At 54.2% G+C, this 22,704-nt stretch overlaps 1 protein-coding gene across 1 annotated transcript in view; it reads left to right on the plus strand.

The window, feature by feature from the left end:
* Nucleotides 1–22,201, plus strand: part of C14H6orf132 (chromosome 14 C6orf132 homolog) — a 33,748-nt gene extending 11,547 nt beyond the window's left edge. Inside the window, exons 3-5 of the mRNA XM_058554391.1 lie at nt 13,451–13,526; nt 16,139–19,745; nt 20,392–22,201. Of these exons, the coding sequence (XP_058410374.1) occupies nt 13,451–13,526; nt 16,139–19,745; nt 20,392–20,509 (3,801 nt within the window). The 3' untranslated portion in view covers nt 20,510–22,201. The remainder of the gene's footprint in view (nt 1–13,450; nt 13,527–16,138; nt 19,746–20,391) is intronic.
* Nucleotides 22,202–22,704: the final 503 nt, after the last annotated feature.

The raw sequence follows: 22,704 nt of genomic DNA on the forward strand, positions 1-22,704 counted from the left end.
CAGATTTGTTTGTGGGTCTGAGGAAACTCCCCTCTGCACCCTGTGGTTGGGCTTTTGTTGTTTGACAAGAGAGAGACTCAAAACAACTGCTCTGTGACTGGTTCTATTTATGTGATGAGAGTTCCCGGGTTTTCTGGGACAGTCTAGACCAGTGCTGTCCAATAGAAATATCACGTGAGCCTCAAGTGTAATTTTAAATTTCCTAGTACCTACATTAAAAGTAAAAAGAGATGGGTAAAATTAGTCAAAATATTATTTCAACATTTAATCAATATCAAAAGTACTAATGAGATGTTTTACCTTCTTTTTTTCATACTAAGTCTCCAAAATCTGGTGTGCCACGCTTAGAGCAGGCACATCCCACTTCTGACTAGTGACATTTCAAGTGCTCAACAGCCACTGTGGCCAGGGGCTACCATATTGGGTAGCCTAGAGCTAGAGCCTAAACAGTCAGCCCCATAAGTTCTAGGTTCACTCCGGTCTGTCAAACCTGGGTCTTGGTTGGGACAATACTGTCACTGGGGTCATGGCCTCCTCATACCTCCGTGATGATCTGTGCTGCCTACACTTACGAAGTCTGAGTTCTAATCCTGGTCTGAGTTCTCAGGGGCCTGTTAGACCTGATGGCACCCCATGCCTTGGTCCTGGGCACCTGTCAGCACTGCCTGGCACAGCCACCTCCCTCTCTCCATCACCAGTTTTTTCTGGTTTGTCCAACCTCACCAACCAGACCCTGAGGTTCTAGATGGAGAGACGGAGTCTTACGTTCTCCTTGCTGCACCCCCAAGTCTGTGAGCGCACAGACTTCTGGGAATACAACTTTAAATAATTTATCTTCTGCTTATAAAAGGAATTCATGAACGTTATAGACAAATGTAGAAAGTACAACACCAACAACAAAAGAGTATAAAGCAAATGAGTCAGTCCCTAACTTTGTTTCCAGAGATGCATAAAACTGTAACAGGGGTCGTTGCACCCACAAATGCAGATGAAATAATTTTGAGATTTTCATTGCTGGAAATGAATTAGATTTTCTCCCTTCACCTACCCCCAACACACACACAAGGAATTACAGTGGTGTGGGCCCAGGGCTGACACATCCACACCTGTTGTGGTTGTTAAAATATTGAAATAAATGGCTGTTGCCCCTTGACTGGCTCTTGCTGTCCTGGCCCCTCCCTCAGACCTGAACCAGCAACTAAAGAGTTAATGCAGCACAGCTGAGTCTGTTAATAACTGTATTATTACAATAACTGTATTATGTCCTGTATCCCCCACACACACACTTTGGGCCCCTTCAGTAATCAGGGGTCTCCCAGCCTTTCTGCTCTCCTCACTTCTGGTTTCGGCCCTCTGGTTTGGATCTGGTCTGCGCCAGCCAGGGCATGACTCTGGGGCTGCGCAGACCCCAGGCAGGCTGGGCAGAAGACTCGGTGGGCCACTGGAGTGGGCCGGGCTGGCTGGTGAGGCCTGGAGTTCTGAGACTGCTTTTTGGGAGCAGTCTTTCTGAGCAAGCCTCAGAGCCAGTCCTAGGTGATGGGGGCTTCTCCCCAACAAACTCATGCCCCCTCACTGGTGAGGGCGAGAGAATGAATGCACCGTGAACTGACAACTGAAAGGGGCCTCATCCAGAAGGGGGAAGTTCAGCCCATGCCTTCATGCCGGCTGAGCGGGGAAAGGCAGGTGGAGTAGCTCGTTAGGTCCTGTCCAGCGGCACGGCCGTGCGACCATGGCTAGCGCGTATGGAGCACTTACTGTGTGTCAGGCAGCGTCTCGAGTGCCTCGCGTATGTTAACAGAGTCAACGAGCCACCTTATTGCGAAGATGCTGTCATTAATCCCCACTTTACAGATGGAGAAATGGAAGCACAGAATGGGGCAGTAACTTGCTTAAGGTCACGCAGCTTGTAAGTGGCAGAGCTGAGATTGGAACCCTGGTAGCCAGGCTCCAGAGTCCCAGTTCTGTTCAGACCGTCCTACTCTCCCCTCCACCCACTACCTAGAAGCTTTTTTCTTCCCTCCCAGAACCAGCCTGCAGAACCACCTGCATCTCCCTTGTCAGCCTCTCTGAACCCCTGTCCAGCAGCCGGGGCCTGCTGCCCACCAGGGTCTCTTGCCTCTTTGGGGTCATAGACCCTTTTGAGACTGTGATGAAGCTTTGGGCCACGTGCACACAATTTTGCTTATAGTTTCAGCAGAGGGCTCTCAGGCCCCCAAAAGCCCACCTATGATGTGCCTTTAGATTAGGCTCCCTTGGTACTACGGCCTGTATCCTGGGGACATCTCTGCTCCTGACTCAGGTCACAAGGTACAGAGCAGCCCCAGCATCCTTCTTCCCCTGCTCCTGGGTTGAGGGGAATCCGAATCCTCTCTCTTAGGCTCTGGGCAGGTTCTTTGTTGTCTTCCAGCTGGGGCTAGGGGAATGAGAACCAGGAGGACAGAACTCCATGTGGGTGTGGATTCACACACAGACATACACATGCAGTCCCACCGAGTCAGGGTGGGTGGGGAGCTGGGCTGGTGCCCAAGCCCTGCGTGACTCTGTCCTAGCCCGCAGGGCCTCGCCCCTCCCTGTCCTCCCTTCCCACGCTCAGAGGGCACCTCCTGGGCCAGGCCACCCTCGGGCAGGGGAGGCACATGGCAGCAGTGTCAGAGAAGCCAGGTGACAGGCCCATGCTGTTCCTTGAGCTCTGTCTGGGTCTGGGCCGTCTTCTGAGAGCACCCCCACTGTCGGTACCCTACGTGAGCCTGCAAAGGGATGGGTGCAGGAGGGGAGGGCAAGATGAGGCGGGAGAGGGTAATGCAGGTGCTTCTGCCCCCTCCCTGGAGCTTCCTCACTCTGTGTAAGGTGAAAGTGCAGAGGACTAAGACATACTTTCTCAGGTAGCCAGCAGCCATAGGCCAATTATGAAAAGGACCTTGGGATCCCTCAGTGACTGGGATGGGACCCGGATTGATCCTCCGGTAACTGGCACCGGTCCTGGCTCTCCCTCTGGGCTGCGGGGAGGCTGGGGGCCTGGCCTTTCCTCTCCCTGGGCCTCTGGCTCCTCACCCATCTGTGGGGGTTACACCGGACCGTCCTCCAGGGTCTCTCCAGCTGTGACTTTCTGTGTTAAAATAACTCCCAAGGGAGGGGTGGAGGATGGGGTCAGCTCTCTAGAGGCCCCCCGAGAAGCCAGGCCCCTCACGAGACCTCCCTGAGCTCGGCTTCCACCTCTGAAAAGGGGGGCTTTCCAGCCACCAGGGCCGCCCCACTTTCTGCTCCGAGATCCCTGAGGAACTGGGTCAGAATCACCACACTTTCAGAGCTGGGGAGGACTTGGCGCCCATCAGGACACGAAAACTGAGGCCCAGGAGGGGAGGGTCCTCCGGGTCACATAGCTCAGGACAGGCAGAGGCAGGACCCAAGCCTGGTCTCCTCCTCCCAATCCAGTCCTGTGTACACCACTGTGGGCCTGGGCTGGGTGGGGCAAGGATCCTTTCTCCCCACTTACTTCTGCCTCCAAGGGGAAGCCAGGCCCAGAGCTCAAGCCAGAGCCTGTCCCCAGCTTTCGAGAGTGGCTAGAACAGCTGGTCGTGGGAAGGTTGTCCTTCTCTCTGGGGCTCTCTCTTGCCCTCCCTTCTCAATCAAACCATCCGCAGGGTGATGCATATGAGGAATTAAAAATTAAATGTCAATGTGGCAAATATGGGGAAACTGGCTGGACAGGTCCCCAGGGATGCCCCGGGCGTGAGAGCTGCTTGGGTCACCCCACCCTCTGAGTCAGGCAAGCCTGGCTGTGCCTGGGGAGGTGTCAGGCTGGGCTTGGGGCAGGAAGCCCATGTGCTCTGGACCCCACCCTCTATTCCTTGGCTGCCTGGAAGCTCAAAGAAGCAGCCCAAGTCAGCTGGATTTCTCCTTTCCACTCCACTCGCCCCCGCCTCCCTCATATGAGCTCATCTCTGACCTTGAGGCCCAGGCTCCTTTTGGGATTGGAGTTTGAGCTCCTTAGGGTGAGCCGGGCAGGAGAGTCATCACTGACTTTTGAGTGATTCATGCGGCTGACGTTGGCTAGAAGGGAGCTCCATGTGTTCCCGTGGCGGGTGGGTGGCAGAGGCCTGAGCTCCCACTCCCACATAGCCCACCCCCTCCTCCACCCACCCAGCTCCTTCCCTCATAGTGAGGGCCTCAGCCTGCACCTCCAGAGCTCCATCCACACCCTCATCCTTACCCACAAACAGCCACCCCGTGAGCTCAGGGATGGGCACCCCTAGCTCAGGCTGCCCTCAGGAGGTCTGACCAGGAAAGATGCTCTAGAGGTGGGCTCAGCGCCATTTAAGGTGGGGATTCTAGGGGCCTTGGTGCCTGGAGCAGGGTCGTGAAGGGAGTCATGTGGGCTCTGAGAACATGTCCCGTTGACCCCATGGACTCTGTCCTGTAGGGAACCAGAGCAGGCCCTCCATAGCACAGAGTCCAGGACAGGGCCCTGGTAGCTGGGGTCTAAGAGTGGTTCTGGGATGGCAGGCAGGGCCAGAGGAAGATGGCCTCATTGGTGGAATCTTCTCTGGCCCCCAGGAGAGGGTATGAGCTGTGGCAGATGGTGGAGGCTGGGGAGGGGGAAGTAATCGAGCTCTTTTTTAAAATGCTCACTGGTTCCCAACTTCAGGGAAGCTGTTCTGTGGGGAACACACCGCCCCTGCCCTCGCACTGCCCCTCAAAGCCAGGAAGACAACTGGCTGGGCTTCATCCCGCTGCGGACATTGGGTGCCTAGAGGGGTGTTCTTGTGGCTGTCACTCTGGGATCCCATCCCCTGCTCCCCCAGCCTACAGTGGTGCCCCCAACCATGCCCGGCTCTAGCTCAGGGTCATCTCCCTTACCCCCTGCAGCTTCACACCCCACACTGAGGTGCCCCAACCAGGCTCCAGGAAGAATCTGGTGAGGAGGTTTGCATTTCACGATGCGTAGCTAAGACTCAGAGCTGGCCCGTGTCCAAGGTCAACCATGTGTTGCCCATTGGCCCGGCCCTGGGTGACCCACCCTTGGGGTTTGGCTGGGTTTTGAGGAATCCCAGGCATGAGGATGTGTATGTCCCAGGCATGAGGAGGCCAAGGGGGCAGGGCTGGAGCCATGCGCAGGGTGAGTCCTGTCCCCCTGAGCCCTTGATGGTGCAGCAGGGGGCTAGCAACAGGCTGTGACCCCTAAAACTTTAAGGAGGAAATAACTTCATCCTCGAATAGTGAGGGTTTTCCTGCCTTCCTCCTTCCTTCCCTTCCTTCCTCCTTCTCTTCAACTCTGAAAGGTTTGTAGTCAAAAGGGCAGTAGGGAATTCCCAGCGACCTGACTCTGACCATGGGGAAGCACCTGTCTCTTCAGATGGAACCAGACAGACACACCCTGAGGGCTGTGCCCAGAGCAGAGTGTCCAAGGCCTTGGGCTACTGCTAACCCCTGAGCCCTGTTGGGACCTGAGAGAGTAGAGCCCAGGAGAAATTGAATCCTTTCTTGAGCACTAACTCTGCAGGATCTCTTTAGGTGTGCAGCGGCCTCCAGTGTCACAGCAAACCCAAGGGAGGTGAGATCATGCCCATTTTACAGATGAGAAAACTGAGCCTCAGAAATCGAGGGAAGGGCACACTTATTGAGCACTGACTGTGTCAGAGACTGTCTTTGATTGCTTTGAAATGATAGAATTAATTCAAGATTGCAGATCTGGTCTGCCTGACTCCGAAGTTCATGGTCTTTCCACTTGATCACAAGAATTTTTTAAAATTACTATTGTATTGGGTGTTTTTTTAATTATGAAAGAAAAAGAAGTTCATTGTTAAAAACCGAGAAATAGAGATAAGTATAAGGAAGGAGATAAATATAAATATTCTTGGAATGGTACTCCCCGCCCTCATCCTTCCCCCGCACTGATCATTACTGAGTAACTTTTCAATATACTAATTCATGATGGTTTTTAAAGGGCTTCTTGACTGAGCTGGGGAGCTGGCTTGCCCCGCTCTATGAGGTGAGGGAGGTGACCAGTGATCTTGGCTTCTGGGCGTTGTCCAGGTGTGGGGACCAGGAAGGGCTGGGGCCTGGTTTCATGTGGAGTGCCCCACCTGGCAGGGCCAGGGCTGGACTCTGCCCCAGGCGATGAGCAAGGGCTGCTCTGCAGCAGCAGTGCAGGGAGGGGGAGTGGCCATGGCCGGGGCTGGCTGCTGGCTGCCCGCTGGCCTGAGGAGGGAGAAGGCAGGCACCAGTGGGCTGGTCCAGCAGAGGCAGCTCGATGCTCATTTACATGTTGATGCTCATGTGCATGTTGATGCTCATTTGCATGTTCTCTGCTGTTTCATTGCCCACAGGTTGGGGCTCTGTCTCTTGATGTGGGAGGGATGTGGGGATGCCACCCTCAAAGGGCCACACCCCTCTCCCCTGAGTATGTTTGAGACGCACTGCAATCCCTGTGGGCAGCCCCCTGGGGCCCCGGGGTCTGTCATTTTCTGGGGGCGAGTGCGCCGAGGGTGGGGCAGTGTAAAGGTGGAGCACAGCCAGCTCCCCTTCTGACCGCAGCATTCGGAGTCCCATGTCTGAGGTCAGCAGTGACTCCCCCGAAGCCCAGTCCTGCCCGCTTGGCCTCACCTTGTGGCGCCTGGAAAAGCAGCTTCACAGACTCCTCCCTCCTAGCTCTCCTCCTCCTTTACCCCTCCTGCCCCTTCCCCTCGCTGGAGGCAGAGAACTATCCAAAAACAACAGCAGACATCTGTCCCAACACCCTGTCATCAGGGGGTGGCCCCGAGTGTCCAGGCCGCCGCCCACATGGCATAGGTGAGCCGAGTCACAGATGGAATACCTTATGGGCCTGGACTCACAGAACTGTGGTTGAAGGGACCCTTAGAGAAGAGGCAGGGAGGCCCAGAGAGAGAAGTGACTTTGCTCTGAGTCCGTTGGTGGTGGTGCGGGTGCCAGAACACAGGTTTTCCACCTCTCTGTCCTCTGTTCTTTTTACCTCTCATTCACTCATCCAGGAATTTATTCACTCAGCAAACATTTGCTGAGCTGCCCACTCTGTGCCAGGCATGGACAAGAGTCAGCCGTCACCCGACCCACGGTAGGCTGGGCTGGGGCAGCAGAGACCACATTCATCCCCAATAGGCTTGATTTGTGCTGGAGAAAGAGTGCGAGGACGAATACTGTAGAGGCAAAGAGAGCAGGCTCTGGGGTTCCAACATCGGTCCTGCCACTGACTAGCTATGTGACCGTGGGCAATGTACTAGCCTCTCTGTGCCTCACTTTCCTCTTCCATAAAAGAAAAACAACCTGCCTCTAAGGGTCACTATGAGGACTAAGTGGCTTTGCTACATGTGAAGTACTCAGAATGGTGCCTAGCACCTAGTAGGCACCTGTGTAATAATAACGCACACAGGGTGAGGAACACACAGGGAAGAGAAAGTAACTCCCGCTGGGTTGCCAAGGAGGGCTTCATGGATGACGGGTGTTTAATCTGGGGTTTAAAGGATAAGTAGGAGTTTGCTGGGCGAAGAAGCGTATCCTAGGCAGAGTAAGAACAAGAGCAAAGCTGTGGAGGCCGCAGAAGATGTGGGAATGAATCCCAAGCAACTGTAGAGGTTCTCGACAGTGGGGAGGGAGGCGTAGCCAAGTCATCTAGGGGCTTTTTCAAGCTGCTCACCCACCCCCAAACCTCCAAACACTCCCTCCAGGGGGTGGTCTCTCTGCCCCACTGAGGGTCCCTGCTGCAAGGAGCCTACTTGCTCATGAGTGAGTCAGGTCCTCAGGTACACCGGCGTGGGAAGAAGACAGACCCACTAGTTGGAGCGCAAGGTTTGTGGAGTGGGTGGGGAGAAGATGGCAGGAGCTGCAGAGGGAACAGCTTATGAAAGGTCTCGAATGCCATGTGGAGGTGTTTGGATTTCATCCTCTGGACCAACGGAAGGATTCTGAGCACGGAAGTGCCCTGTTCTGAGATGCATTCTAGAAAGAACATCCTGGTGTCAGATTTGAAGAATGGAGTGAGGCAGAGGCCAGGGAAGTATCTGGAGATGATGGCAGTAGTCTGTCTGTCTGGGTAAGAGACAGTGAGGACTGAACTTGAGGGGTGGCAGGAAGGGAGGGCCTCAGCAGGTGCCTGGCAGAACTGGGTGACAAGCTGGGTGTATGGATGATGACCGGGTGTCTGGAAAGACGGTGATGTAGAACTAGCTGTGGGTCTTTGGGCAAGTCACTTAACCTCTCTGTGCCTCAGTTTCCTCATCTATAAAATGGAGGTAGCAATAATAGCACCTATCTCATCAGGTTGTTGTGAAAAGCAAATGAGTTAAGAGATGGAAGGTGCAGAAAGAGTACCTGGAACAGAGTAAGTGCTGGAAAAGTAGCAGCTCTTGTTATTGTTAAGGGGAGTCTTGGGGTGGGGGAAGTAGGGGACGGGAAGTGCTGGTGTCCAGTGGATGGATAAGCTCCAAGTCTCCCTCAACACTTTCCCTTTTGATAGTCTTGTCTTTTGTTTGTTTTGTTTAACATTTTTTAATTGTAAGATACACATAACATAAAATTTACCATTTTAACCATTTTCTTTTTTTTTTGAGGAAGATCGGCCCTGAGCTAGCCTCTGCCAATCCTCCTCTTTTTGCTGAGGAAGACTGGCCGTGGGCTAACATCCAGGCACATCTTCCTCTACTTTATATGGGACGCCGCCACAGCATGGCTTACCAAGCGGTGCCTCGGTGCGCGTCTGGGATCCGAACCGGCGAACCCCAGGCCACTGCAGCGGAGCGCGCGCACTTAACCGTTTGCGCCACTGGCCCAGCCCCCCATTTTAACCATTTTAAAATGTACCGTTCAGTGTCATTAAGTAACTTTTTCTTTTTAACCCATCCTAACATGAGAAAAGTTGCAGGAATAGTACAAAGAACTGTCTAGAGCCTTCATCCAGAGTCACCGGATTTTGCCACATTCCCTTTATTTACTCCCCCCTCCCGTGATATATACATATTGTTTCTTCCTGACCCATTGAAGTGTAAGTTGAGACATTGAGTCTCTTTACTCCTAAATACCTCAGTGTGAGTTACCTAAGAACAGAGACATTCTCTGCACAGTTATCAAATTCAGGAATTTAATATTGATGCGATACTATTATCGAATGCACCGTTTACATTCAATTATTGCAAATTGTCCTATTGATGTCCTTCATGGCACATCCCACTCCCTGATCCCAGGATCCATTCTAGGATCTTGCATTGCATTTTGGTGTCACCTCCAAGCCCTCCTCTTCCTAGGGCTTTTCTTCAGTTCTCTGAGGCCAAGGGAGTCAGGTTAGGGAATTCGGCACCCATGGCAATGGACACTACCCTCACCTGTGCATTTGCACACTGAAATATGTCACCAGCCAAGCAGTGCGCTCGATGCCAGCTGCCTGGGTCTCCGTGGAGAGTGAGGGGAGCTCACCTTCTGGGTCTGTTTTTCTGGGACTAAGATCAAAACAAGTTTGTATTTGCCCTCTCTGAATACACACGAGTGGAAGGGGCAACTAAGTGAGCCCCCGGAGCCTGTGTGGGTGTGAGTGGGAAGGAGCGGGGCCAGCTGGGGCTTGGAGATACGGGGTTCTGTTCAGTTCAGTCCTGAGAGCTCCCGAAGGGATAAGGCTGGACTTTAGGACCCGCCCCAAGCATGGTGGACGATGGAGTGCCACAGCACCTCAAGCACTGCGGTGAAGTGGTGGGTGCGTCCTGGGACCCCCTTGTGTCGGGGGGGACCTGCAAAGCGTGACCTCTGCCTGGGCTGCTCTTCCAAGGGTGCTCAGGAGACAGACTTCCATCCTGTGGTCTTGGGAGTCTAATGCTTTCAGAGTTCTTTAAGATCAAAGGGTGGCTGGCAGTATTACTCTGGCCCATAAAGTCTGTCCACCTTCCTCCTGCACACGTAATTCGACTGGAGCACTCGGGGTGACCCAGATGGCACTTCTAGGATTCCAGGCAGCGTAGCTTTGATTGTTCACAATTTTTTTACCTTTGTTGTGAAGAGGACTGGAAGACATACCCTTCAACTAGCACTGGCTTCCTGGGTTAGGAATATTATCTCATTTGATCCTCATAATGGCCCTGCAAAGTAGGAACTATTATCATCGTTTCATAAGTGAAGAAAATGGGTCTCAGTGATTTGTAAAAGAGGTAAGTGGGAGGCCTAGGTTTGCGCCCTGGCTCTGTTAAGAGATTTGAGATAACACAGATAAAGCTCTTAGTACAGTGCTGGCACACAGTGGATGCATAATTGATAGTTTAACATCACCGTCCCATCCCACATCGCCTCTGCTGATCCACCATCACACCGCTGGCAAAATTCAGAGCATGAATTTTGATGCTAAGACTTTTGATGCTAAGTCCCCATGTCTTTCTACTTTCCATTTATGTTCAAAAGAATAATCAGAGATCTCAGCCCTGGCTTTTGAAGGCCTGGCTTCCATCTCATCAAAATCAGAGTGTATATCCTTCATGGAGGTTATTAGACAATCAGTCGTGTGCGTGTGTATGCTACACCTCAGAATGTCTTGGGAGACACTCCTCGGGTGGGCTGGTCCCTATCCTTGCCCCTGATGCATAATCACTGGATTTGAGAGATGTTAAGAGTGTCTGTTGGCCATGTGAATCAAGTAGAGACAGGAAAAAAGACTAGATGAGGGCTCAAGGCCATTCCAGCTTCAGAATTCTTTAAGAACAAGAAGGTGAGTTGTTTGTTGCCCCCAAATGACCAAAGAGTAATCTGAGATTGCCCTTGGTAACCCAGGGCCTTGGGAATATTTCTGAAACACCTACCTTGAATCCCCGTTCTTATATATGAAGCCATTAAGCCTAGAGGGGTAGCCCTGCCAGCCCATCAGGAGTAAAAGTTGGCTTACCACGTGTCCAGCTTTGGGGCATTCACATAAGACATGGTCCCTGGGCTCCAGGGAGCAACCAGATCTCCTTGGAGGAACTAAGGGGAACATCTAGAGAGCAAACAAGAAGGCTGCTCTGTGGGGCTTGGCTGTGGGTTGCTCTGAACAGCAGCAAGTCAGTGTGGGCTGGTACAGACAAGGGACGGCTCCTCGGTAGCAACAGCGAACAATTAGAGGGCTTTTACTATATGCCGGGGGCCATCAAAGTGCTTTTTGTGTATTGCATCATTTAACGCTCACAACTTCCCTAGAATAAGTAGATTCTATTTTCATCACCATTTGACAGGGAAACTGAGACACAGAGAGCTTAACTGGCACAGTCATACAGCTGGAATTCAAATCCAGGAAGTCTGGCTCTAAAGCCAGATGCTCTTAGCCCCTTCCTCCCTACTCTCCCCTGAGAGGGGCTCAGCTGATCCTTGAAGGATAAGAGGTTTTAGAGGAGCAAACTACCAAGGGGTGGGAGCTCACAGACCTGGTTTTGTAGTACTGGTTGTGTGACTTTAGACAACTTACCAAATGTTTCTGAGCTTCATTGTTCTCATCTGGCAAATGGGAATATCATCTTCTTCATAGAGCGGTGTGACTGAGAGCATGTGTGGAGAGCCCAGGGCAAGGTGTATTATTGTTAGAAATGGAGGGTAAGAAGAGGCTCAGCCTGACCAACTCCCAGCGTCAGGGATGAACATGAACTCTACATGTGGGAAGGATGGCGGGGAGAGAGTCAGTCAAGCTAGAATGCGGGATGGATGTAACAGGTGAGTGGGGAATAAAAGTTGGCTGGGACCTTGAAAGCTACCATAAAGTGCTCTCCAGCTCTTCAAAAGGACAGGTGTGTGGACTTTGTTGACATATGGAAATGTGTATTTGGAAAAAAAAATAGAATGCAAAATAGTATGTACAAACCGACAGCTGTGTAAACTCATTACAGTGTGTTAACCTTAGAGATCAGAGGGCATCTGAAGGGCTGTAAATATTCCAGTTCACCACTTTTTATTTATTTGTTTTTCTGTAAATACCTAATGAAAACTAAGTGAACAGGAGGCCGGGCTGAGGGGTTCGGCTTTTAACTTGCGGACATCCATGGGGAATCACTGCAGATTTTGTGTGTGTTTGTTCTGTTTTTCTTTTATTTATTTATTTATTTTTTATTTTTTTTTTTTGTGAGGAGATCAGCCCTGAGCTAACATCCGCCAATCCTCCTTTTTTTTTTTTTTCTGCTGAGGAAGACGGCCCTGGGCTAACATCGGTGCCCATCTTCCTCCACTTTATATGGGACGCCGCCACAGCATGGCTTACCAAGCAGTGCGTCGGTGCGCGCCCGGGATCCGAACCAGCGAACCCCGGGCCGCCGCAGCGGAGCGCGCACACCCAACCGCTTGCGCCACCGGGCCGGCCCCTCTTTTATTTTTTTGTTCTGGTTTTTTTTTCAGTTGAGATATAATTCATATACAGTCGATTCTCATTATTTGCAGATTCTGTATTTGAAAATTCACCTACTTGCTAAAATTGATTTGTAACCCCAAAATCAATACTCAAGACCCTGTGGACATGCTTAGAGCAGTAAACAGTTGTAGTCTCCTGATGCACCCGGTCCCAGCTGAAGTTGAACAAGACGACCCTCTACCTTCTTGGTTCAGCTCTCACACTGTAGAGAAGTGTCCTTTTCTACTTAGTGCCACATTTTTCGTATTTCTTTGCTTTTTGTTGATTTCTCTGTTTAAAACGGCCCTGATGTGCTGTCTAATGTTCCTAAGCACAAGAAGGCTGTGATGTGCCTCATGGAGAAAAAACCAGTGTCAGATAAGCTTCGTTCAGGCATGAGTTACAGTTCTGTTGGCCACAAGCTCAATGTTAATGAGTCAACAATATATAGATTAAATAAGGTGTCTTTAAACAGAAACACACAGGGGCCATCCTGGTGGTGTAGTGGTTAGGTCCGTGGGCTCTGCTTTGGCGGCCCGGGGTTCACAGGTTTGGATCCTGGGGGGTTCGCAGGTTTGGATCCCGAGCGTGCACCGACTCACCGCTTGTCAAGCCACACTGTGGCAGCGTCCCATATAAAGTAGAGGAAGATGGGCATGGATGTTAGCCCAGGGCCAATCTTCCTCAGGAAAAAGAGAAAGATTGGCATCGGATGTTAGCTCAGGGCTAATCTTCCTCACAAAACAAACAAACAAACAGAAACACACATAAAGTTATGTATTGATTGGTTGACGAAAATGCTGTGACCAAGGTTTGTGGGAACCTAATCCTGTATTTCCCTTGGTGCATTGGCTAAGGATTTGCTAATTCAGTGTTCCTAGCAACTTTACAGAGCATAACTACTTCATATAACAAGACTTGACTGTACCATAAAATTCACCCTTTTTAATTTTATATTTTATATAGCTGTTTTACAATTTAGTATATTCACAAAGGTGTGCAACCATCACCATCACTGCAGATTTTCGAGCAGTAGAATGGCCTCACAGAGCAGCCATTTAAGAAGAATTATCTGTCCATCTTTGCCTGTTCCCTGAACTCTCTGCTCCCTTTCAGAATGCCCAGGAGAACCATGGGCTGGCTGTGCCCACCCCCTCTGTTCCAGAAGACTTTGTGGACAAAGGAGTGACAGGTAAGAGGACCCTGGGCTTGGGGCTTGTCCATCTTTCTTTCCTCCTTGTGCCCAAGTGTCTGGCCCACCTCCCCAGCTGGTGATGCAGCCGGAGCCCCACGCCTCTTGGCTGTTGGCTGCAGTGGATGGGAGCAGTGGGGCTGGGCGTGAGGAGAGCCAGGGTTGGCTGTGGCCCACTTCCAGTGGAGGAAGGATGGTGAGGGCACAAGGCCAGGGCAGGAACAAGGGCAACATAAGGTGGTGGAAAAAACCCTGGAGTCAGACAGACCTCGCTTTGAATCCCAGCTCCCCTGCACATTAGCTTCGCTCCCTTGGGCAAATCACTTAACTAACCCTTGCCCCTCTGTATCTCCAAATGAGCAGTGGGAGCAGCAATTCCAGTTCTGGAAGAGTCAGTGAAGTATTGGATGGGATGTCAGTCACTTCTTGTCACACTTCTGCTCAAAACCCACCAATGACTTCCCATGTCACTCAAAGAGAAGGTTCTTGAAAGACTGCCAGAACCCGGCCTCATCTGCTTTCTCTCCCTGTCTCACTGCTTTAGCCATCCCTGCCTGCTTGTTGCTCCTTCAGTGCCAGGCACATTTCCGCCCCGGGGTCTTTGCACTGCATTGCCCTCTGCCTAGCACGCCCTTCCCCAAGACATATGGACAGCTCTCTTGCCCTCTCCTTCCCTCTTTGCTCCAATGTCACCTTCTCAGTGAGGTCTTCTCTGACCACCCTATTCACACTGCACCCTCAGCCCCCCTCTTCTGGCTTTCCCCCCGTATTACTCATCATCAAATGTGGTGACAATTTACTAACATATTATGTTCATTGTCTGTCTCATTGTCCCATTGAAACACAATCTCCAGGAGGGCCAGTATTTTGACTGTTTTTTGCACTTTTTTTCCCTCCCCAAAGCCCTGGTACATAGTTGTATATTTTAGTTGTGGGTCCTTCTACTTCTTCTATGTGAGCCGCCACCACAGCACGGCTACTGACAGACGAGGGGTGTAGTTCCACGCCCCAGAACCAAACCCGGGCTGCCAAAGCGGAGCGTGCCAAACTTTAACCACTAGGCCATCAGGGCTCGCTCTTTTTCGCTTTGTTTTTTTTGTTTTGTAGGGTTTTTTTTTGTTTTTGGGGGGTTTTTTTGGGGTTTTTTTGGTGAGAAAGATTAGCCCTGAGTTAACATCTGATGCCAATCCTCCTCTTTTTGCTGAGGAAGATTGGTCCTGGGCTAACATCTGTGCCAATCTTCCTCTACTTTATATGTGGGACTCTGCCACAGCATGGCTTGATGAGCAGTGCATAGGTCCATGCCAGGGATCTGAACCTTTGAACCTGGGCCGCTGAAGCAGAGCATGCAAACTTAACCACTACACCACCACGCCGGGCCCTTTTGTGCTTTGTTTTTACTGCTGTCTCCCAGCTCCTAGCACTGGGGTGCTCGTGAATGTTAGCTTTCCCCTCCCCACTCCCGGTCTGTTCTTTGTTTTGAAGTCAGACAGCTGGGAGGGCCCTTCAGAGCTGCATATTCCCCAGGTTGGTTATGCTCTGTGCTAGAAACTGAGAGGAGGGGAGGTGCAGGACGGGTGCCCCTAAGAGAGAAGTACGCAGGGCGTCCTGGCCAGCTGCAGACTCTCGGGAGCAGGGCTGGTGACTCGGTCCAAGGAAGGAGGGATGTGAGCAGCTGGGACCAGGCGTGCTCAGCGTCTCTCTAGGGCCCAGGTTGTTCAGGTCCCCTTCTTTCTACACACCGCATTCCATTCTGCAGTCCATAATCTGTTCCAGAAGCTCTCAGTGAGGTGGAAAGCTGGGTTCTTGGTAGATTCGGGGTCTTTAGAAAGCAGGAGTTGCTCATGCTAATTTCTCCCTGCCAAACTTTCACCCAAACTTCCTCACAGAGAAGGTCTCCAGGCCCCTGGCCCTGATCCACGACTTCCTCTCTCTCCCTCACCTTCCCTGTCTGTCTTCTGGCCTGAAAAGTTCAGCACAGGTGGTGGTGGTTAAAGTGGATACCACTCATTAAGTGCCTGCTATAGGCCCAGCACTGTGATAAGACCTTTACATGTATCTACGTGAATTCTCTTATTTAATCCTCACAATGGCTTTATGAGGTAAGTGCTGACATTATGCCCATTTTATAGATGATGACACTGAGGCTCAGCAAGGTTAATTAGTGTGTCCAAGGTCACACATCTGGTAAGTGGTAGAGCTGGGATTTGAACCCCGGCCTTTCTGGCCTTGTACCAGTCAAGGCCCCTGTAAGAGACAGATGGTGCACTCCAAGGGGGTAACGGAAGAGAGGTTAGTAAAGGGATTTATACAAGAGTGCGAGCAGGGCAGAGAAGGGTGGAGCAAATGGAGAATATTCAGTATAGGCTCCTGAGGCTGTGCCAGGGACAGGCAGAGGCCCCTCCCTAGAAGGAAAAGGGTCACTCCCAGGACAGCTCAGGAGACTGGAGACATTGCTGCTCCCTCCCTTGGTGTTCAGGAGGAAAGGCATGAAACTGGCCGCTCACTCTGTTGGGTGCCCACCCCTACCCCTACCCTGGGCACACGGAGGTTGGCAAGCCTGGTCTTGCCCTCCTCACCTTTGCCTCACCTTTGCCTCTCCCTTCTTCCAGGTACCAGCTCACTAGTCAATGGCAACCTTCGATTGTACAGCTCTGTGGGTGACCTGAGGCCTGGGCACTATGGCCAGGACCCACTCATCCCCCCGCCTCCCCCAGGCCCAGCCCCGGGGCCACCCCCAGATGCTTTGCAACCTCGAGGGGAGTCCCCACCACCACCTCCACCTTCCATGGCTCCCCCACCACCTCCCCTTCTGCTGGAACCCCCACCCCTGCCCAGCATGGCCCCACCTCCGCCCCTGGTATTGGGGGCCCTATCCCCCCCCTCCACACCCACCCCCCCTGACTTCATTCCCCCTGCCCCACCCTTGGCCTTTCTAGCCCCACCCCCACCCCCTTTGCCAGCCCCGGCACCCCCAGCTCTAGTGTCTCCTCACACAGGGACTCGCCTCTTTCCCCCTGGGGGTGTCACCAAGTGGAAATCAGAGGTAGCACTGAGTGGCAGGCAGCCAGAACCCCCCAGAGCCAGCCCCCCCAGGAGCCCTACTGAACCAGACGGGTGTCCCCTGGGACCTAAACCAGACTCCCACCTCACCTTCCCCCGTGCGTTCAAGGTGCCTCCCCCAACCCCAGTCAGGACTTCATCCATCCCGGTTCAGGAAGGACAAGGGGCTCCTCCAGAGGAAGAAGGGGCCGCCAGGAAGGCCCCCAGTCGACTCCCACTGCCTCCCAGCTTCCACATCCGCTCTGCATCCCAGGTCTACCCAGACAAGGCCCCTGAGCCAGATCACCCTGGGGAGCTCAGGGCTGCAGCACCAGCCAGCCCGAGGCTGGGCCAGTCCCAGTCCTGGCCAAATGAACAAGCGGAGACTCTACCCTCACCCCCTCCCCTGCCCCCTCCCGCACCCCCACTCCCTCCCCCAGCACCCCCCCTTCCCCCGGCTGCCCCTCCTTTGCCTTCTGCTGAGAAGGCAGCCCCTCCACCTGCTGGGTTTATGAAAAGCCCTAAATCCAGCTCTCCTGCTCCCAAACCCAAACCCACACCCCTGAGCCCAGAGGACACAGCCTCTTCAGTGCCTGTGGACTGGCGGGATCCCAGCCAGATGGAGAAGCTGCGGAGCGAGCTAGCAGCCTATTTCTGTGGCTCCAGGAGAGAGGACCGACTCGTCAGTCACAGGCCAGGCCCAACAGTGGCTTCTCAGGGAAAGGAGGGCAAGAAGGGCCCCAGCCTGCCAGAAAAGGAGGCTCCCCCAAGCCTGCCAGAGAAGGAGATCCCCCCAAGTGTTCCTGAGAAGAGTCCCCGCAGCCTGCCAGAGAAGGCCACCACCAGCCTGACCCTCCCCCCTGTGGACTACATCCCCCAGGACGCTCCAACTCCCAGTGTCCGGCAGATCCGGAATGAGCTGGAGGCTCGGCTTTCCTCATCAGCAGAGAAGGAAGCCAAGCCCAGCATAGGGTCTCTGCCTCCCAAACCTCGGCTAGAAGGGGGAAGACTCTTTGAAAACAGGGCCAATAATGGCAGATTCTCCAAGCCTGTGGCCAAGAACCTGTCACCTCTATCCACCACCCCTCTGCCAACCACACCACTCCAGTCCAAGGCCATGCCTGGGCCAGCCACACCACCCAAGGCTACACCTGGACCAGCCACACCACCCAAGGCCATGCCTGGACCAGCCACACCACCCAAGGCCACACCGGGACCAGCCACACCACCCAAGGCCACACCTAGACCAGCCACACCACCCAAGGCCATGCCTGGACCAACTACACCTGGACCAGCCACACCACCCAAGGCCACACCTGGACCAGCCACACCACCCAAGGCCATGCCTGGACCAACTACATCTGGACCAGCCACACCACCCAAGGCCACACGTGGACCAGCCACACCACCCAAGGCCATGCCTGGACCAACTACACCTGGACCAGCCACACCACCCAAGGCCACTCCTGGACCAACTACCCCTGGACCAGCCACACCACCCAAGGCCACACCTGGACCATCTACCCCTGGACCAGCCACACCACCCAAGGCCACACCTGGACTAAGTACACCTGGGCCAGCCATACCACTCAACGCCACACCTGGACCAGCCACACCTGGACCAGCCACACCACCCAAATCCACACCTGGACCAACTACACCTGCGCTAGCCACACCACTCAAGGCCACACCTGGACCAGCCACACTATCCAAGTTCACAGCTGGATCGGCCACACCTGGGCCAGCTACACCACCTAAGGCCATGGCTGGGCCTGCCATACCATCTGCAGTCCCAACTCTGCCCACCACATCCTGCCAGTTGATAGCAGAGAAGAACCTAGTCCCAGCTGGGCAGTGGGAGAAGCGAGAACCTCAAGAATGTGCAGTGCCCTCCCAGCCAGAGGCAGACAGGCGCCCCTCAGAGGCCAGTAACCCTCCCACAGGGGGAGCCCTCTCATCTCCAGCCCTCCCACCAAAGATATCCCCTGGCCAAGAAGAGGTGACATTGCCCTACAAGCCCCACCGTGGCCAGAACAGCCCCAGCAGGGAGGCTGCCATGGTGATGCCTACAATGGCCAGAGGAGAGGCTGCAGGGTCGGGGGAGCCTGTCGGGGTGAAGGAGCCCCAGGGGCTCCCAGCCAAACCCCCAGCCTCAGCCCAGCCTGCTGACGAACTCCTCAGGCATCCGGTGACTGGGGAGGTGGTGGAGCGGGGTTCCCCGATGGCCCTGCTCCTTGCAGCCAGGCAGAGGGCACAGAAGGGGAGGTCTGGAGGGGCTGCCCTGAGTCGGTCCTCCCTGCCAGGGAGTATCCGTGGCCACAGCAGCCAGCCGGAGGCAAACTCTGACAGCATCTTCTCTGAGGGCCGGCCCAACTCCTTCACTGTTGTCCCCAAGTTACCCAAGGAGGCTGAGAAGGACCCTCAGTTGGCCTGGTCAACACAGCCCACGGTACCCAATCAGTGGAAGCCCCAGTCCCGCAGAGACCCAGAGGGCACAGAGCCAAGCCATGGGCACAGATGGACCAAGGCGGAGCCCCAGGCCCCTGTGGCCTGGGAAAGAGCAGCGCCCTCCAACCTCCCCCAGGGCCGCCTGCTGCCCAAGTCCTTCTCGTCCCCTCCTTCTCCTCCCTCCAAGAGGGAGGAGGAGGAGAAGGAGTTCAGCTTTGAGGTCATCCCACCGCCGCCAGAGTTCAGCAATGACCCTGAGCCCCCGACCCCGGCCCTCCAGTATCTGGGGCGCCGGGGATCCCCTCCCCGGAACAACTTCTCAGACTTGCGGCAGCCCCTGGACGCGGGCCCCGTGGCCTCTGCCCCTTGCGGCTTCTCGCGCTTCCCAGCGGATGCGCGCTACTCCGGGGCCGGGGGCCCGGAGCGCTCGTCGGGCGGGGGCCGTTCTCTCATCAAGAAGCGCCTGTACGTTGGGGAGTCCCACTGCAGCCCCGGGCTGCCCCGCGGCGGCACGGGCCGCAGCCTCAGCTCCCCCAACTGCTTCGGGCCGCAGCCTGGAGGGCCCTTCAGAGCGCCCGGAGGCCCGGAGGTGCGGCGCGTGGGCTCGGCGGGCCGCGCGCCCCCCGGCGGCCTGCATGCGCGGAAGCCGTGCCTGGAGGGCGCGGCCCGCGGAGAGGCCAAGTACAAGGGGCCAGGCGGCGACTACGGCTTCGCCCCGGCTACCGGCAGGTGAGCTGGGGCCGGGCGATGGAGGGAGCCTGGGATGGGAAGCCAGGTGAGGTGGAGGCTCTGCCCTCGGACCGCAGAGGGGCTGACCAGGCCGCGGCCATCAGTAGGGGACATTCCGTTTTCTCCCCTCTGGCTCTCAGTGCAGAGAGAAAGGGGAGGGAGGCGCACTCTACCTGGAGAGGGCGCTGTTGGCGGTTCCCTTACCTGCCGCCTTATCTCCCATTATCTCCCTTGTTCTCTTTCCCCATCCCCCTGCTTTCCCCTTCTCTCTCCTCTCTCCCACCCCCTGGAGTCCCAGGGCTTTAGGCTAAGTGTGGGGCTGGGGGAGATCTGAGTGGTCCTTGGTGCGGGATTTCCCAATAACACAGAGGTGGATCTGGAGGTAGGCTAGGAGTGAAGGGTTCTGAGCAGAGGAGTGTTAGGCATGTACACTGTGGCCAGCAGGGCCTAGACAGGAGGGCGAGCCCTGTGTCTGGGGAATCAATACTGGTGGACGAGCGTCCCATTCGGATTGATAAGCCTGGGGTTTGTGGGGCAGATGCCATAGCAATAAGCCACATCTCCCCTCTTGTGTCCTGGGGGAGATGGGAGGGTGTTGGTTAACCAGATGCAGGTATTAACCTCATCTCTCTCCTGCTCCCCCCAGGTCTCCCCACAACACCCCCCACTATGGAAGCCCCATCAACACGTTCACCGTGAGGCCGGGGACCCGCCATCCCATCTCCTATGCCTACTCAGGGGCCCATTGGAAAGCCCCATCCTGAGCCCAGAATTTTCTTAGTTCTACTCCAAGGGGTCAGATCCGGGCACTTGTTTTTGTGGGGGTGGGAGGGACGCAGCAGGTGTTAGGCAGCCTGACTCGGACACGGAAGAATCTTTGTTTCCCAAAGACAGACAGTCGGACAACAAGTGAGAAGCAGTGGGCCGGGGAAGATCAAGATTGGACTTCTGTTTCCCAAAGCACTGGCATGGCTGTGGACCATGCAGATGGGGTGGGAGGGGCAGGAGGGAGGAGAGGAGGAACCTTGAAGGACTGGAGCCTGAGTTTCCACTATCGGGTACCATTTGCTTTAGCAAGGCTTATTGAAAGCAGTTTTACAAGCGCGGCCTACTGGGCAGGTTCTAAAGCAGGGGCTGGGGCACTAACTCTGAATGGAACCCATCGGAACCCTGGCTGTGATGGCCTGTCAGGCCTCACCAAGGGCTGAGGCCCAGCCGCTGGGGTAGGGATGCAGGGCACTACAGGTTGGTCTCATTAGGCTCCACCGTTGCCACCCCTACAGGTGATTCCTGGGGTTCCTAGCATAGAAGCCACATGGAGGTGGGACCAGGAATGTGCATGCACAGCTTGTAGAGAAGGTACCGGAACAGATGCTTTGTATTGGCCATGGGCAGGGATGGGGGATTGCTGGTTCATTTTGCCCTGGCCCTGGCCCTTAGCTACAGGGAGGACTAGAGAGAGAAGACTTGGCAAGTTTGGGATGGGAGACAGAGGATTAAGGCTTGCTTTTTAGACCCAGGCAGCTATGATTTTGGGGATTGGGCCCAAGGAGGCAGAAGGCCTGGGGCTTGACACCAAAGGCCTTACATGGCCAGATCCCATATGGGATTTGGAGGGGGCATCATTCCCACCCCTCCCAACCCCGATACTATAGGTCCCCCATATTACTGAAGCCTTAAAATGTGTAACCAAGATGCTGGAAGGCCTTGGAGAGTGGGAGGCGACAGAGATGGGAATAGAGGTCTGAGAGGCGTTTGCTGCTAGTGGGGAATGTGTTTTGGAAAGTGGCACAACTAGGCCAGTTCAGAGCAGGGAAGATTGTGAGTGGGGTGACCATTTGTCCTTTGCCTGGGCAGCCCAGGTTCATGCCTGCTTTCAGTAAATTAGGCCCCCTTCCACTTTCAAAAAAGTCCTGGTTTGGATGATATATGGTCACCCTACGTATCAGGAAACAATATTCCTTGCTCTGTCTTTCCTGTCTTCAGATCCCGGTGGGCCGAATTCCTGGGACCAGGCCAAGGCAGGCGCCTCAGTAAGGAGGAAGGGCAGGGAGGGGTCCACCTCAGGTGCAGGCCGGGAGGGGCAGCCAGGAAGCAGTTCCCTTTGGGGGCAAGATGTGTGCTAACCAGCCAAGGTACCGGGTTGTGGGGACAGCAGGTGAGCCACTTCAGGGAAAGAGTGCAGGGGTGGGCAGACGCCCTGATGGGGCAGGAGCTGGTTACCTGTGTTCAAGGAGCAAACCCCACCCCAGCACCAGCACTGGCTTTATACGTATGTATGTATTTTCCCTGTACAATGTTTTATAAGAGAGTTCACTAATTTATCTGCTGTGTTAAGGCTTCGGGGTGGGGTGTGGACTCCCAGCTGTATGTTGCTCTGTGGTGGGCAGGGAAGGACTGGTTTTCACTTGGCTTGGAAATAAACAGGCCAGTTTGAACTGGCCTCTAGCTCTGTGGCTGTGGATTGATGACTTGGAGCTACTGGGGTGTCTGAGAGGTTGGGAGAGCTCAGCTGGGGAAGGCTGAGCATGGGGTGGTGGCTGAACTGTGAGCCATTTGGCTGGGCCCAACTTTTTCTTCTGACCCTTAGCTTTTCTCAGTCTCCAAATCCTTCAAGGGGAAGAAGCACAGCTGCAGTCTGGTGGTAACAAACTGTGTCCTTAAGCAAGTCTCTTTGACTCTCTGAACCTCAGTTTCTTCTTCTGTACAATGGAAGAATAATACCTACCTCAGAAAGCTGTTGTGAAGATTAGAGACAGCCATGCATTCATTTAACAAGTATCTGAGTGACTGCTAGATGGCAGGCACTATGCTTAGCACGGACAGACAGCGACCAACACACTGACACTCCTGCCCATGGCAAGATTATAGTCTAGTGGAAGAGAGAGAGGATAAAAGGAGCACACAGAAATATCACAAATTATCAGAAATGGTAGGAAGGAAGGGAACAGGGAGTGTG

This window comes from Diceros bicornis, chromosome 14 (assembly GCF_020826845.1).
Source record: "Diceros bicornis minor isolate mBicDic1 chromosome 14, mDicBic1.mat.cur, whole genome shotgun sequence".
Classification (NCBI taxonomy): Eukaryota; Metazoa; Chordata; class Mammalia; order Perissodactyla; family Rhinocerotidae; genus Diceros; species Diceros bicornis.